At 48.0% G+C, this 13992-nt stretch overlaps 1 protein-coding gene across 1 annotated transcript; it reads left to right on the forward strand.

The window, feature by feature from the left end:
• The first annotated feature begins 285 nt into the window (after positions 1–285).
• On the forward strand, positions 286–1155 carry NFILZ (NFIL3 like basic leucine zipper). Its single transcript, XM_034944102.3, has one exon. It carries the CDS (start codon positions 286–288, stop codon positions 1153–1155), a length of 870 nt encoding a protein of 289 aa, XP_034799993.1.
• The last annotated feature ends 12837 nt before the right edge of the window (positions 1156–13992 follow it).

Genomic DNA, 13992 nt, shown 5'->3' on the forward strand with positions numbered 1-13992 from the left:
CATGTGTCCTTCTGAGGGTACAGGGTTGAACCAGCTCTTCATGATGACTGTGGTCTGCTCTTAAGCCTTTCTAGCCGTTTCTTGTTTTGTGGCCTCACCCAATCTTCACTGGGCATCAAACCGATGAAGATCGAACCTTGGTCTCCAGCTCAGTTCCAACTCCACCTGTCCCCTCCATGGGTGATGGTGGAGACAAAGGATAAATTAGAGAAAGGGGTCATCCAGGTCCACCCTTTGCCATTACTCCAAGAACTCTTTCCTTTTTCCCAGGTTCTCCAAGCAGCTATGGATGTGGGTTTCTCGGGCCTGCCAGATGTGTCTCAGAGTCATAGCAAGACCTTGTTGGGGGCTCGGGGCAGGGGCCCCTCCATACGTCGCCAGCGGGAGTTCATGCCAGAAGAAAAGAAGGACACAGTTTACTGGGAGAAGCGGAGGAAGAACAATGAAGCAGCCAAGAGATCCAGGGAAAAGCGACGTCTCAATGATGCAGCCATTGAGGGCAGGCTGGCTGCACTGATGGAGGAGAATGCCCTGCTCAAGGGTGAGCTGAAGGCGCTCAAGCTTCGCTTTGGCTTCCTGCCCCTGACTGGTGGGCCCCGGGCCGTGCCCCTGCAGGCTCTGCTATTGGAAGCCCCCTGGACTGGAGACCCCCGGCCTGGGGCTGAAGCACTCTCATCCTTGTCTGGCTCTCACAGCTGTCTCTTAAGGCCATGTTCCCTGGATGCTGGGATTCCAGGATGTCGGGGCTGCCTGCTGGCTCCCAGATGGACTGGCTTGGCCACTTCTCCTAGGTCCCCCCAAGAGTCTGCATCTCCTACCCTAAACAGAATTGACATGGCCTTGCAGACTGCCCTCCCACCTGCCCTCTTCAGCTGTCACCTCTTGGAGGGGCATGTAGGGTCCAGACCAGAGCTCAGACCCTGCTGGGGGCTGTGGTCACCAGTGCCCTCTGGATGCCGGGCTTCAGGGCCATCAGATGTGTTGCTGACACCCACTGCTGATCCCATGGGTCTGTCTCCTGGGGTGACCTGCCCTGTCCCAGGGAACAGTCCTGAGGGTCTGGGTCAGCCCTCTCTGCCCCACAAACTGCGCATCAAGTCCCGAGCCTCAGGCAGGGTACCTCGTGGCTGGGAGGGTGGTCAGGCGCCCCTCTGAGGGCTTCCTCTGGGAAGGGCTAGGCTTGCAAGGGGGTGTTTGGGGGCGGAATATAGGTTTGTCTGAGGGATGAGTAGCTTGGTCTTGATCAGCAATCTGGGAAGGCCTGTAGGAAGTAGGGGTGCCCTGGCTTGGAAGGTCCACTTCACAGCTTCCATACCAGACCTCCTAGGGGTGGAGTGGATGGGAGCCCATCTTGGATTCTACCATGGCTCTTGCCTTGCCTTAAAATCTATGCTTTGGGTTGTCACTTTTCCCTCTTCCTTCCTCCTTTCCATTTATCTATTCTTCCCTATATCCATCCATTCATCCATTCATCCTCATTTATTCATCCATTCATTCATTCATCAATCCTTATCCATCCATCCATTAGTCCCTCCATCCTTATCCATCTATCCATCCATCCATCCATCCATCCATCCATCCATCCACCCATCTATTCATCCATCCATCAATCCATCCATCCATTCCATCCATCCATCCATTCTTCCATCCACCCATTCATTAGTTTATCCATCCTCACCCATCCACCCATCCATCCATTCATCCATCCATCCTTTCATCCATTCATCCATGTGTCCATCCTTCCATCCATTCATCCACTTGTCCATCCATCCATCCTTCCATCCATTCATCCACTTGTCCATCCATCCATCCATCCATCCATCCATTTGTCCATCCATCCATCCACCTATCCATCCATCCGTCCATCTGTCCCGTCCATCCATCCATCCATCCGCCCATCCGTCCATCCATCCATCCATCCATCCATCCATCCATCCATCCATTCTTCCATCCATCCATCCATTCAGCCATCCATCCATCCATCCATTCCATCCATCCATCCATCCATTCTTCCATCCATCCATTCATTAGTTTATCCATCCTCATCCATCCATCCATCCATCCATCCTTCCACCCATTCATCCACGTGTCCATCCATCCATCCATCCATCCATCCATCCTTTCATCCATTCATCCACGTGTCCATCCATCCGTCCATCCATCCATCCATCCATCCATCCTTCCATCCATTCATCCACTTGTCCATCCATCCATCCATCCATCCATCCATCCATCCATTTGTCCATCCATCCATCCACCTATCCATCCATCCGTCCGTCTGTCCCGTCCATCCATCCATCCATCCGTCCATCCGTCCATCCATCCATCCATCCATCCATTCTTCCATCCATCCATCCATTCATCCATCCATCCATTCCATCCATCCATCCATTCATTAGTTTATCCATCCTCATCCATCCATCCATCCATCCATCCATCCATCCATCCTTCCATCCATTCATCCACTTGTCCATCCATCCATCCATCCATCCATCCATCCATCCATCCATCTATCCATCCATCCATTCATCCATCCGTCCATCCATTCAGCCATCCATCTGTCCATTTATCCATCCTCCATTTATCCATGCATCTATTCTCATTCATCCATGCATTTGTTCTTCCTTCTATCTATCCATCCATTCTCATTCATCCATGCATTTGTTCTTCCTTCTATCTATCCATCCATCCTCATCCATCCCTGCATCCATCCATCCATCCATTCATCCACCCATCCACCTATCTATGCATGCATCCATCCATCCTCATCCACTCATCCACCCATCCTCACCTATCCATCCATCCACCCATTCTTTCTTGCTTCTATCCATTTTCCCATCCACACACCTATCCATTCATCCATTCATACATCCATTTATTCCCCATCCATCCATCCATCCTCATCCATTCCCATTCATCCATCCATCCTGTCTTCCTTCCTTGCATCCACTCATCCTCATCCATTTACCCATCCATCCATCCATCCTCACCCATCCATCTACACATCCTTCCTTTCATCCACCCATTCATCTACTCACCCACCCATCCATCCTTTCATTCACTTATTCATTTAGCCACTCATTTATGTGCTAACTTGTTTATTCATTCATTCTCTTACTCATTAATTTACTTATAATTCACTTGTCCCCTCACCCACCCACTCACGATCTTTAGACCTTCCTTTTGTGCCCAGTTAGTGACAAGTGAGAAGACACTTTTCTGGTCTTGGGTTTCCTGTCCTGGGGTAGGAATGGGTGTTTGGGAAGAAACATATTGAAGACCAGACTGAAGGAGGAGGTAACGTCTAGGGTGTCTGAATCCCCCTTCTTGGTGTCCTCTGGGGGGCTTGCTTACCACCCAGTTTGAGGGGCACACATATTGGCTTCTGTGTCTTGGATCAGGGCCTTGAGCTGCTGGAACAGGAGCAGCTGTGTGAGGGCATCAGTGTCCTCTCTCTCCCTGGCTGCCCCCTACCCCTGAGAACCAGGTATACACACTCCCACCCAGGTGGAAGGGGCCATTCTGCAGGGAAGGTCTTCCAGGGGCCTGGAGCCCAAGGACTTATCAAGGCTCCCTCCTCCTCAGTTTCTCACTCAGCCCCTCTCCCATTATTATTATTATTATTATTATTATTATTATTATTATTACATCAGGGATCTTGTTAGATTCTAGATAAAAATACTCAAACTCCAATCATGGGGAGAGCTCATGGGATGGGGGGCTCATCTGGACTGGTACTGACACTGAGAACCAGATACCCCTGGCCAACTGGATCACTTGGACTCAGGAGCATCCCCCGCCCCCACCAGATCTGGGGGCTGGGCTAGTTCTTGGCTACTCCAAGTTTATCAGAGCCACAAATGTGTGCAGGGTGAGGACGTACAAAGTGCCTCTCTCTCACTAGTACAACAGGTGGGCAGTATCACCAAACAGGCCAAGAGCTCCCCTGTGACTGGGCATCCCTAGAATCCTGCACATCACAGCTAGGCCCTCCTCTACCTGCTCAGCCTTTGGTTCTGGTCCAGGGCAGGGATTGGGCAAGATCAGCCCTTCTCCTTCCCTCCATGCCTGACCTTCCAGCAGGTGGCTTTGCTCATGTCACTGAGCCTCCCTTACACATCTATAAATGTTTACCTATAAATGAGCCCATTCCCTAGAAATATATTGTGAATATTAAATAAGAGGCAGTAAATAAATTGCCAGGTATAGGGGCTTCTCTGGACTGTTTTATCTTCATAAATAATGTGAATCCTGGAGGGCAAGGTGGCTCATGCCTGTAATCCTAGCACGTTGGGAGGCCAAGGCAGATGGATCTCACTTGAGGTCAGGAGTTCAAGACCAGCCTGGCCAACATGATGAAACCCCGTCTCTAGTAAAAATACAAAAATTAGCCAGGCATGGTAGCGAGCGCCTGTAATCTCAGCTACTTGGGAGGCTGAGGCATGAAAATGACTTGAACCCGGGAGGTGGAGGCTGCAGCGAGCTGAGATTGCACCACTGCAGTCCAGCCTGGGCAACAGAGCGAGACTCCATCTGAAAAAAAAAAAAAGAAAAAATCCTGTTTCCCTTTTTGCTTTGTCCACCAAGGAGCTCAGGGCCGAACTTGTGGCTCAGCTATAACAGCATTTTCATTCATTCATTCATTTTTTTATTCATTTGCTTATTTAGCAAATTTTCTTGATCATAAGTTTCTCATTGTTTCATTTTATTCAAGGCATGTTTTGTTGTAAAAAGTCTGAAAATCATATGCAGCCAAGTTGGCAGTCTTTTCTTTTGTGGTTTGTACATTTTTGTCATGTTTAAGACAACTTCCATGTCTCAAGGTCATAAAGATAGTCTCCTATCTTTATGTTCCAGGTACTGGGGAAAGAGAAGTGAACACAATAGATGTGATTCCTGCCTCTATGGTACTGATAACCCAGGGAAGGAGATAGATTAAAAAATAAGAAAAACATATAGTAGGATCAATGATGATAGGTGTCATGGAGAAAAAAGGGAGGCTTGGGAAAGGTAGGTGTGGGTGCATTGTAATAATTGAAATAGGGAGATCAGGATTGAAATAGGGGGATCTCAGCCTTGCTGAGAAAGTGACATTTGAACAGAGACTTGAGAGAGCTGAAGGGGGGAGTCATGCATGTATCAGAGGAAGAGCATTTCCTAGTCAGAAAGAACAGCCTGTGCAAAGGCCCTGAGGTGGGATAGTGCCTAGTGTTTTGAGGAAGATTGAGGAGGCCCATGTGGCTGGAGTGGAGTGAGTAAGGGGGAGAGAGGGAGGAGGCGAGGGCAGGGAGGTGATGGAAGCAGGTTGTGGAGGGCTTTGTGGGCCAAGGTGAGGACTTTGGCTTCCTTTCTGAGTGATATGGGCATGATGGGGACGTTTCTGAGTATATTTCTGTTGTAGTTCTCCCCTTACCTCCATCCTGTGGTGTGCGAGGCTGAGTGAAAATAAACCCACCACATAAGTGCAGGAGAGCTGGCTCATTGTCTGGGGTGGGGATAGGTGGGGACTGACCACAGTGTTGCTGTGACTCATGTCCCCCTAAATGGCCACATTCTCCCTGCCGTCAGAGCCAGGGTGCTCATCCCATCCCTGCTTCTAAACTTCTCTGAGATATGACGGACAGGGCAGGTAAAGCTGCTCCATGAGGTGGAATCGTGGAAGAAAAACACAGATGGTTCTTTTTTTTCTTCATGAAGCTGTCTTCCACTAAATAATTATTTTTGACAAGTGTGGGAGAAAGGGTAATCAGATGCATGTGGGGGATGCTGGAAGGGCAGAGGGATGGCTGAGGTGGGAGATGAGTCAGTGAGGAAGTGGCCAGGAATAGTCCTCAAGGCATTGCATGGTAGGTAAACAGGAAGGTAAACAGCTCAGGCAAACAGGAAGAGCTGGAGATAAGTTGGAGATAAACTGGTTACTCTGGGGAGGAAGGCCATGGAGGGGAAAGGAAGTAAAGGCTTCAACTTGCCCTGCAAGTACCATGACTCCTGAGGGTCTGTCACCTATGACAAACAGACTCATTTCTTGGCTGCCTAGTCTGGGCCAGTGGTTGTGCTGGTGATTTATACTAGATTTTGTTTGACCCTCTGAAAAAGCCTTCATTATTATGATCTCCATTAACAGATGGGGAAACTGTGACTCAGAGCAGTTATGTATCTTGCCTAATATTACTTAGTTGGTGACTGGGCCACTTCCCGCCTCATCACTGCGCCAGTGTCATTGGCTAACTTTCTGTTCCTTGAGGTTCTTTCCTGCCTCAGGTCTTTGCATTTGCTTTCCCTCTGCCTGGAATTTCCCTGAGTCTTTAAATGACTCTTTTTTCCATCTTCAGGTCTCGGTTCCAATGCCACCTCCTCAGAAAGGCCCTCGCTGTACATCCAGTCTAAATAAGAGCCCCAGTTATTTGTGTTGAGCATGTGCACATAGTAGGTGTTCAATAAATACTCGTTGAACAAATCAATGAAGTGAATAGGTTCAGATGAGCCTCTTAGTAAAAGCTTCCATTGTAGCTCTTACTTAATTCAAGAGTTAGATCCTGTGTCACCAGGTTTTATGATCTGGAGGATGAGGACGGGGATTCTTCTGTTGCATTCACCCAAAAAGCTTTTGTATTTGGGACAGAGCCTGTCATGCAGGTGTGTGAGAAATATTGTTGAATTGAATCTGAGGTTTGATAAGGAAACAGGAGCCATGTTATGGGGCAGAGGGAGACAAAGAAGGAGGGTGTCACGTAAGTCTTTCCTTCATTCATTCACTCACTCATCTGTCCACTCATTCACTCACTCACTCATTTATTCTTGCACTCATCCACTCACTCATTCACTTACTCATCATTCATTGATTCACTCACTAATTTATTCATTCAGCCATTCATCCATTCACCCACTCATTCATTCACTCATTCATCCATTCACCCACTCATTCACTCACCCACTAATTCAATCCCTCCCTCCCTTACTCATTCATTCATGCACTCATGTATTCATTCATGCACTCCATTCTCTCACTCATTCATCCACTCACTCACGAATTCATTCATTCATCCACTCACTCACTAATTCATTCATTCATCCACTCACTCACAAATTCATTCATTCATCCACTCACTAATTCATTCATTCATTCACTCACTAATTTGTTCACTTTCTCATTCACTCACTCACTCACTCATTCACACATTCACTCACTCATCCAACCATTCAACCATGCGTTCATGCACCCATCCATCCATGCATGCGTGCATGCATTCATCCATCCATCCATTTATTTATTCACCCACAACCTTCCAGAAAGAATGAAATCTATTCCTTTTGGAATAGATTTCAAAGGGTGGCCCTTACAGAACCTGCCCTTTGATAAGAAGATGGACAACCTTCAGGTGAACAAATAGACAATCAGTACTGTGTCAGATGCTACTGAGGGCTGTGAGCTTATGGCTGGGGCATTCGGGGACTGGGCAGGTCAGGGAAGGTCCCTCTGAGGAGGTGACGAGGTGACATTTGAACCAAGACCTAGAAAACCTTAGTAAGTGAAAGAAGCCAGCCACAAAAGGACATATGTTGTCTGACTTCATTTGTGTGAAATATTTGAAACATGATTCATAGAGACAATAAGCAGATTGGTGGTTGCCAGGGGCTGGGGGAGAGGTGGGAATGGGAGAGACTGCTAATGGGGATGGGATTTCTTTGAGGATGATGAAAATGTTTTGGCTGGAGGCGCTCACTGCACACCATTGTGGAAGGCGAGAATTCTACCACTGAACCACTGATGCCTGACTGCACACCATTGTGAAGGCACTAAAGGCCACATTGGATTGGACACTTTAAAATGAATAATTTTATGTTATGTAAATTTCACCTCAATTAAAAAAATGCTAATGAGGCCGGGTGTGGTGGCTCACACCTATAATCCCAGCACTTTGAGAGGCTGAGGTGGGTGGATCACTTGAGGCCAGGAGTTCGAGACCATCCTGGCTGACGTGATGAAACCCTGTCTCTACTAAAAATACAAAAATTAGCTGGGCGTGATAGTGGGTGCCTGTAATCCCAGCTACTTGGGAGGCTGAGACTTGAGAATCACTTGAACCCGGGAGGCGGAGGTTGCAGTGAGCCAAGATCGTGCCACTGCACTCCAGCCTGGGTGACAGAGCAAGACTATGTTTAAAAAAAAAAAAAAAAAAAAAGCTAGTGAGTCTGCCATGCCCAGAGGAAGGCCTGCACCTGAGATCAAAAGGGACAGAAAGATCAGGGAACAGGGCGCAGAGTATGAGGATATGGGAGGAGAATCACCCCTTGTTGGCCTCCACTTGGAAATGGGGGCATGGGAGCCCGGCCAGCCCTGGCTTTGTGAGTATGCCAGGGTGACTGGGTGTGAAGCGCCTGGACCTGCCTGGGTAGGGAAGTAACTCACATGCACACACACTCCTGCCCCTTTTTGCATGGGAGACACAGCATATGCGTGTTCACGTGTGTGCTCAGATCAGGGCGTGTAGGTGTGGGCATGATACCTACATGTATACACATGTGTGCTTGAGCCTGGGGGGTGAAGGAACAGCCTCAAGTCTCTCCATATGCCCCCCCCACAAGCCGTGTTGTGGGGCTGAAGCCTTGCGGAGGACATAGGGGATGGGGGAGAGTTGAGTCCCCTCCCCTAAGGCCACTGGTGTGCCCCCTCCCCCATCACCCCATCTCTCCCGCCTACGAAGGACCTGGGAGCAGCCCCAGCCTCCCCTCTCCCCCATACTGTAAATTCTGAGAAATCCTGTCCTGTGGTTTGGCCTGGGCCGTCCTCGCCCGCCTTCGTCCCCAGCAGGGCTGCCCTGGCCACTGTCTTCCTGTCTTGGGGCCTGGGTTTGGGGTCATGGGGAAAGACTAAGAACCCCCGTCCCAGCCTGGGTTCTTAGACAGAGGGGAGAGGGCTCTGCCCTGCTTCTCACGACTTTGCTTTGCCTCTCTGGGCCTCAGTTTCCTTTTCTACAGAATGGGGATAATTGTAGTTCCCACCCTCTGAGGGCTGTGGGAGGAGTCGAGGAGGTGACACCCACGGGGAGGTGAGAGCTGAGTCTGGCAGGTCCTAACGCACCTGCTACATGCTGGCTGTCACTGTTATTCATTTTCTGCATCTTGCTTTACTCCAGACTCCACACTTTTATCCTCGCTGTTCCCTTACACAGAATGTCCTCATCCCTCTCCTCCTTGGCAAACCCAGGAATAATCCAAATCCTAACTCAAATTCCATTTCCTCCGGAAACAGGGGAGGGTGGAGAGATGAGCCGGATCTGGCAGGCAGGAAACCTGGGATCTCAGCTCTGCCACGGACATGCTGGATGGCTTTGAGCAGGCCACTGTGCCACACCGTGACTCAGTTTCCCCATTCGAGCTCTGATGCTCCAGGGTTTTTTTTTTTTTTGAGTCTCTTTTTTTTTTGAGTCTCTTTTTTTTTTTGAGTCTCTTTTTTTTTTTTGAGATGGAGTCTCGCACTGTTGCCAGGCTGGAGTGCAGTGGTGCGATCTCTGCTCACTGCAACCTCCCCTTCGTGGGTTCAAGCGATTCTCCTGCCTCAGCCACCCAAGTAGCTGGGATTACAGGCATGTGCCACCATGCCTGGCTATTTTTTGTATTTTTAGTAGAGATGGGGTTTCACCATGTAGGCCAGGCTTGTCTCGAACTCCTGACCTCAGTTGATCTGCCTGCCTTGGCCTCCCAAAGTGCTGGGATTATAGGCGTGAGCCATTGCACCTGGCCCGCAGTGTTCCTTTTTTTTTTTTTTTTTTAATGTTTTCTTTTTTCTTGACACATGGTCTTGCTCTGTCACCCAGGCAGTGGCATGATCATAGCTCACTGCAGCCTTGAACTCCTGGCTCAAGTGATCCTCCCACCTCAGCCTCCCAAGTAACTGGGACTACAGGCGTGTGCCACCATGCCAGGCTAATTTTTTAGCTTTTGTAGAGTCAGGGTCTTGCTGTGTTGCTCAGGCTGGTTGCAAACTCCTGAGCTCAACTGATTCTCCTGCCTCTGCCTCCCAGTGTTGGGATTACAGGTATAAGGCACTGCACCTGGTACTTGGTGTCAAATTGTAAAATGAAGCCAAGCTTGCCCCTGCATCTGCTCAGCCTGAATTGGTGGCCTCAATATCATCTCTGCTGGGTTCATCATTTCCCTAGTGGAATAACCCTGTCCTCTCCAAATACTTCCTCTCCTGGGCCTCGCAATAAACAGGGGCCCTCTCTCTCTGCTCAAACCCTTGAGAGAGGGTTTCCAGGTCCTGGGTTGCTGTCTGTCTGTCTGTCTGGAGGGTGAGTCCAAGGCTGGACTCGGGGGTCCGTCTTTGGACGATCTAGTTGCAACAGCAGCCCCACCATCTGTTGAGAGCTTGCTGTGTACTAAGCATGCTAAGTCCACTTCATGCATTAGTCAAAAAGCAGTTTTAAAAATTTATGTCTGGCCAGGCGCGGTGGCTCACGCCTGTAATCCCAGGACTTTGGGAGGCCGAGGCGAGCAGATCATTTGAGGTTAGGAATTCGAGATCAGCCTGGCCAACATGGTGAAACCCCGTTTCTACTAAAAATACAAAAATTAGGCTGGGTGTGGTGGCAGGCGCCTGTAATCCCAGCTACTCAGGAGGCTGAGGTAGGAGAATCGCTTGGACCCAGGAGGCGGAGGTTGCAGTGAGCCGAGATTGCACCACCGCACTCCAGCCCGAGTGATAGAGTGAGACTCAGTCTCCAAAAAAAAAAAAAAAAAAAAATTGTCTATGGAGGCATTTGCATCATAAAACATTCAAACAATTACATTCATATATAAACTCAAAAGATTCCAGCCTCCCATCTTAAAGGTGACTGAAATTTAAGAGATGTCCTTCTACACTGCCCAGAGAGCCTGCATGAGCTCATTTTATCTTCATAAAACTCCCCTGAAGTGAGCGCTGACATGGCTCTATTTTTCAGGTGAGGCTCAGAGAGGTCAGGCCACTTGTCTAAGGTCACACAGCGTGGGAGGAAGCTGCCTGGAACCCAGGCCTGTCTGACTCCAATGCCCAAGGAAGAGAGGGGAAGTGGCCTCCCACGGAAGAGGATTCTTCTTGGCTCATTCATTCAGTCACTCAATGATGTTTGAATGTTTTGAATCATTCAGTCATTCAACAAACATGTATCGGGCATGACTGTGTGATGAGTGCTGTTGAAACTGGGGACATAGCAATGACACGGGGGGGGGCCCTGTCCTCATGGAACTCATGATAGGGATGGTGACACCATTGATTAACAAGAAATTAAACAGAAATTTGATGGTCACAACTAGGGAGAAGATTAGGAAGGAAAAAGAACTGTCTGGGTGGACACCAGATGAACCTAAAGCAAACATCCATATTTTAAAATATACTCATGGCCAGGCATGGTGACTCACATCTGTAATCCCAGCACTTTGGGAGGCTGAGGCAGGAGGATTGCTGGAGCCGAGGAATTCGAAACCAGCCTGGGCGACATAGTGAGACCCTATCTCTACACAAAATTAAAAAAAAAAAACCCAGATGTGGGCGCATGTGCCTGTAGTGCCAGCTACTCAGAGGGCTGAGGTGGGAGGATTGCTTGAGCTGGGTTGGACGAGGTTATAATCATGGCTGCAGTGAGCCGTGATTGTGCCACTGTACTCCAGCCTGGGCAACAGAGTGAGACCCTGTCTCAAAAAAAAAATATGTATTACATATTTATATTCACATGGTTCAAAATGTAAATACTTCAGTTGGGCAGCTATGCAATACATCCATCATATTAAACTTTCATGGCAGGGGAGGAACTAGGATAAACATGTTTAAAAAGCCTCCTTAGGGGTAAGAATGAAATGAAAGCTGAGAAACACTGGCATAGAAGCTGCCGCCGTTCAATTTTTCTTTTTGTGATCTTTGAGATAGTTTAGACATTTTATTTTTTGCTTTATCTTTTGATTTTTTTTTTTTTTGAGGGGAGTCTCACTGTGTCACCAGGCTGGAGTGCAGTGGCACGATCTCAGCTCACTGCAATGTCTGCCTCCCGGGTTCATGCGATTCCTCTGCCTCAGCCTCCCGAATAGCTGGGACTACAGGCACGTGCCACCATTCCTGGATAATTTTTTATATTTTAGTAGAGACGGGGTTTCACCATGTTGGCCAGGATTGTCTCAATCTCCTTATCTCATGATCTGTCTGCCTTGGCTTCCCAAAGTGTTGGGATTACAGGCGTGAGCCACTGCACCCGGCCTAAAAAAATTATTTTAATGAAAAACGTTTTAAAAAATTTGTTTTGTAGAGATGTGTTCTGACTTTGTTGCCCAAGCTGGTCTCGAGTTCTAGGCTCAAGTGACTGTCTCCCCTCAGCCTCCCACGATTACAGGTGTGAGCTACCACTCCCAGCCTATTCTAGACTTTAAAAAAAAATTTTTTTTTATTGAGACAGGGTCTTGCTCTGTTGCCCAGGCTGGAGGGCAGAGGTGTGATCACGGCTCACTGCAGCCTCAAACTCCTGGGCTCCAGCCATCCTCCTGCCACAGACCCCTGAGTAGCTGGGATTACAGATGTGCACCACCACCCCCGGCTAATTTTTGTATTTTTGTAGAGACTGAGGTCCCACTATGTTGCCCAGGCTGGTCTCAAACTCCTGGCCTCAAGCAGTCTTCTGGCTTCTGCCTCCCAAAATGCTGGGATTACAGGTGTGAGCCACTGTGTCTGATCTATTCTAGACTTTCTTTCCTTCTTTCTTTCTTTCTTTCTTTCTTTCTTTCTTTCTTTCTTTCTTTCTTTCTTTCTTTCTTTCTTTCTTTCTTTCTTTCTTTCTTTCTTTCCTTCCTTCCTTCCTTCCTTCCTTCCTTCCTTCCTTCCTTCTTTCTTTTCTTTCTTTCTCTCTCTCTCTCTTTCTTTCTTCTTTTCTTTTCTTTCTTTTTTTTTTTTTTTAAATCTTGCTCCAGGCTGGGCGTGATGGATCACGCCTGTAATCCCAGCACTTTGGGAGGCCGAGGCGGGTGGGTCATGAGGTCAGGAGATCGAGACCACCCTGCCTAACATGGTGAGACCTCGTCTCTACTAAAAATACAAAAAATTAGCCGGGCGTGGTGGTGGGAGCCTATAATCCCAGCTACTCGGGAGGCTGAGGCAGGAGAACGGCGTGAACCCGGGAGGCGGAGCTTGCAGTGAGCAGAGATCGCGCCACTGCACTCCAACCTGGGTGACAGAGCAAGACTCCGTCTCAAAAACAAACAAACAAACAAAAACAACAACAACAAAAAACTTGCTCCAAACCTCAGAATGTTCTAGACATTTTAAAGCAAACGCCCACATCTCCTTTTATTCCTCTTTTTATGTTAATGATAACATACTGTTCTGGGCTTTCTTTTTTCCCAAACTATATCTTGGGGATCACTCCATGTCAGAACACAGCTTGCTCATTTCTTTTAAAACCCGTGTAGTATTTCTCTTCTGTTGAAATACAATTTATTTAATCGGTTTGTCTGGATGGTCGCGTGTCTTGTTTCCAGTGTTTTGCGGCCAGAAAGCGCCGCGTCACGGATGATGGATAACTGCATTGACGTCATTTCGCGTAAAAGTTGATTGTATCAGAAGGAGAGGTTCCTGGAAGTGCCATAGCTGGGCCAGGTGTGTGCGGCTGGCATATGTCCTGTATAGGGTTGTACCAATTTTCCTCCCCACTTTCAAGGTAAAACAGTACTAGTTTCCCCAGAGTCTCACCAACGGTATTATCAAATCTTTTGATCACCAATCTGATGGGTTAAAAACGACATCGCAGTATAGGTGTAGTGTTCATTTCCCTTATGAAATTGAGCATCTTCTCCTGTGTCTAAGAACCGTTTGTCTGTCTTTCTTAATGAGCTGTGTGTTCATATCCTTTGCTAACTTTTTCACGGACCCTTGAGATATTTTTCCTATTGATTCTTTCTGAGAGCTCTTTATATATGACAGACATTATTCCTTTGTGTTATGAGTTCCAAGTATTTTTTTCCATTTGT

This window comes from Pan paniscus, chromosome 20, assembly GCF_029289425.2.
Source record: "Pan paniscus chromosome 20, NHGRI_mPanPan1-v2.0_pri, whole genome shotgun sequence".
In the NCBI taxonomy this organism is placed as follows: domain Eukaryota; kingdom Metazoa; phylum Chordata; class Mammalia; order Primates; family Hominidae; genus Pan; species Pan paniscus.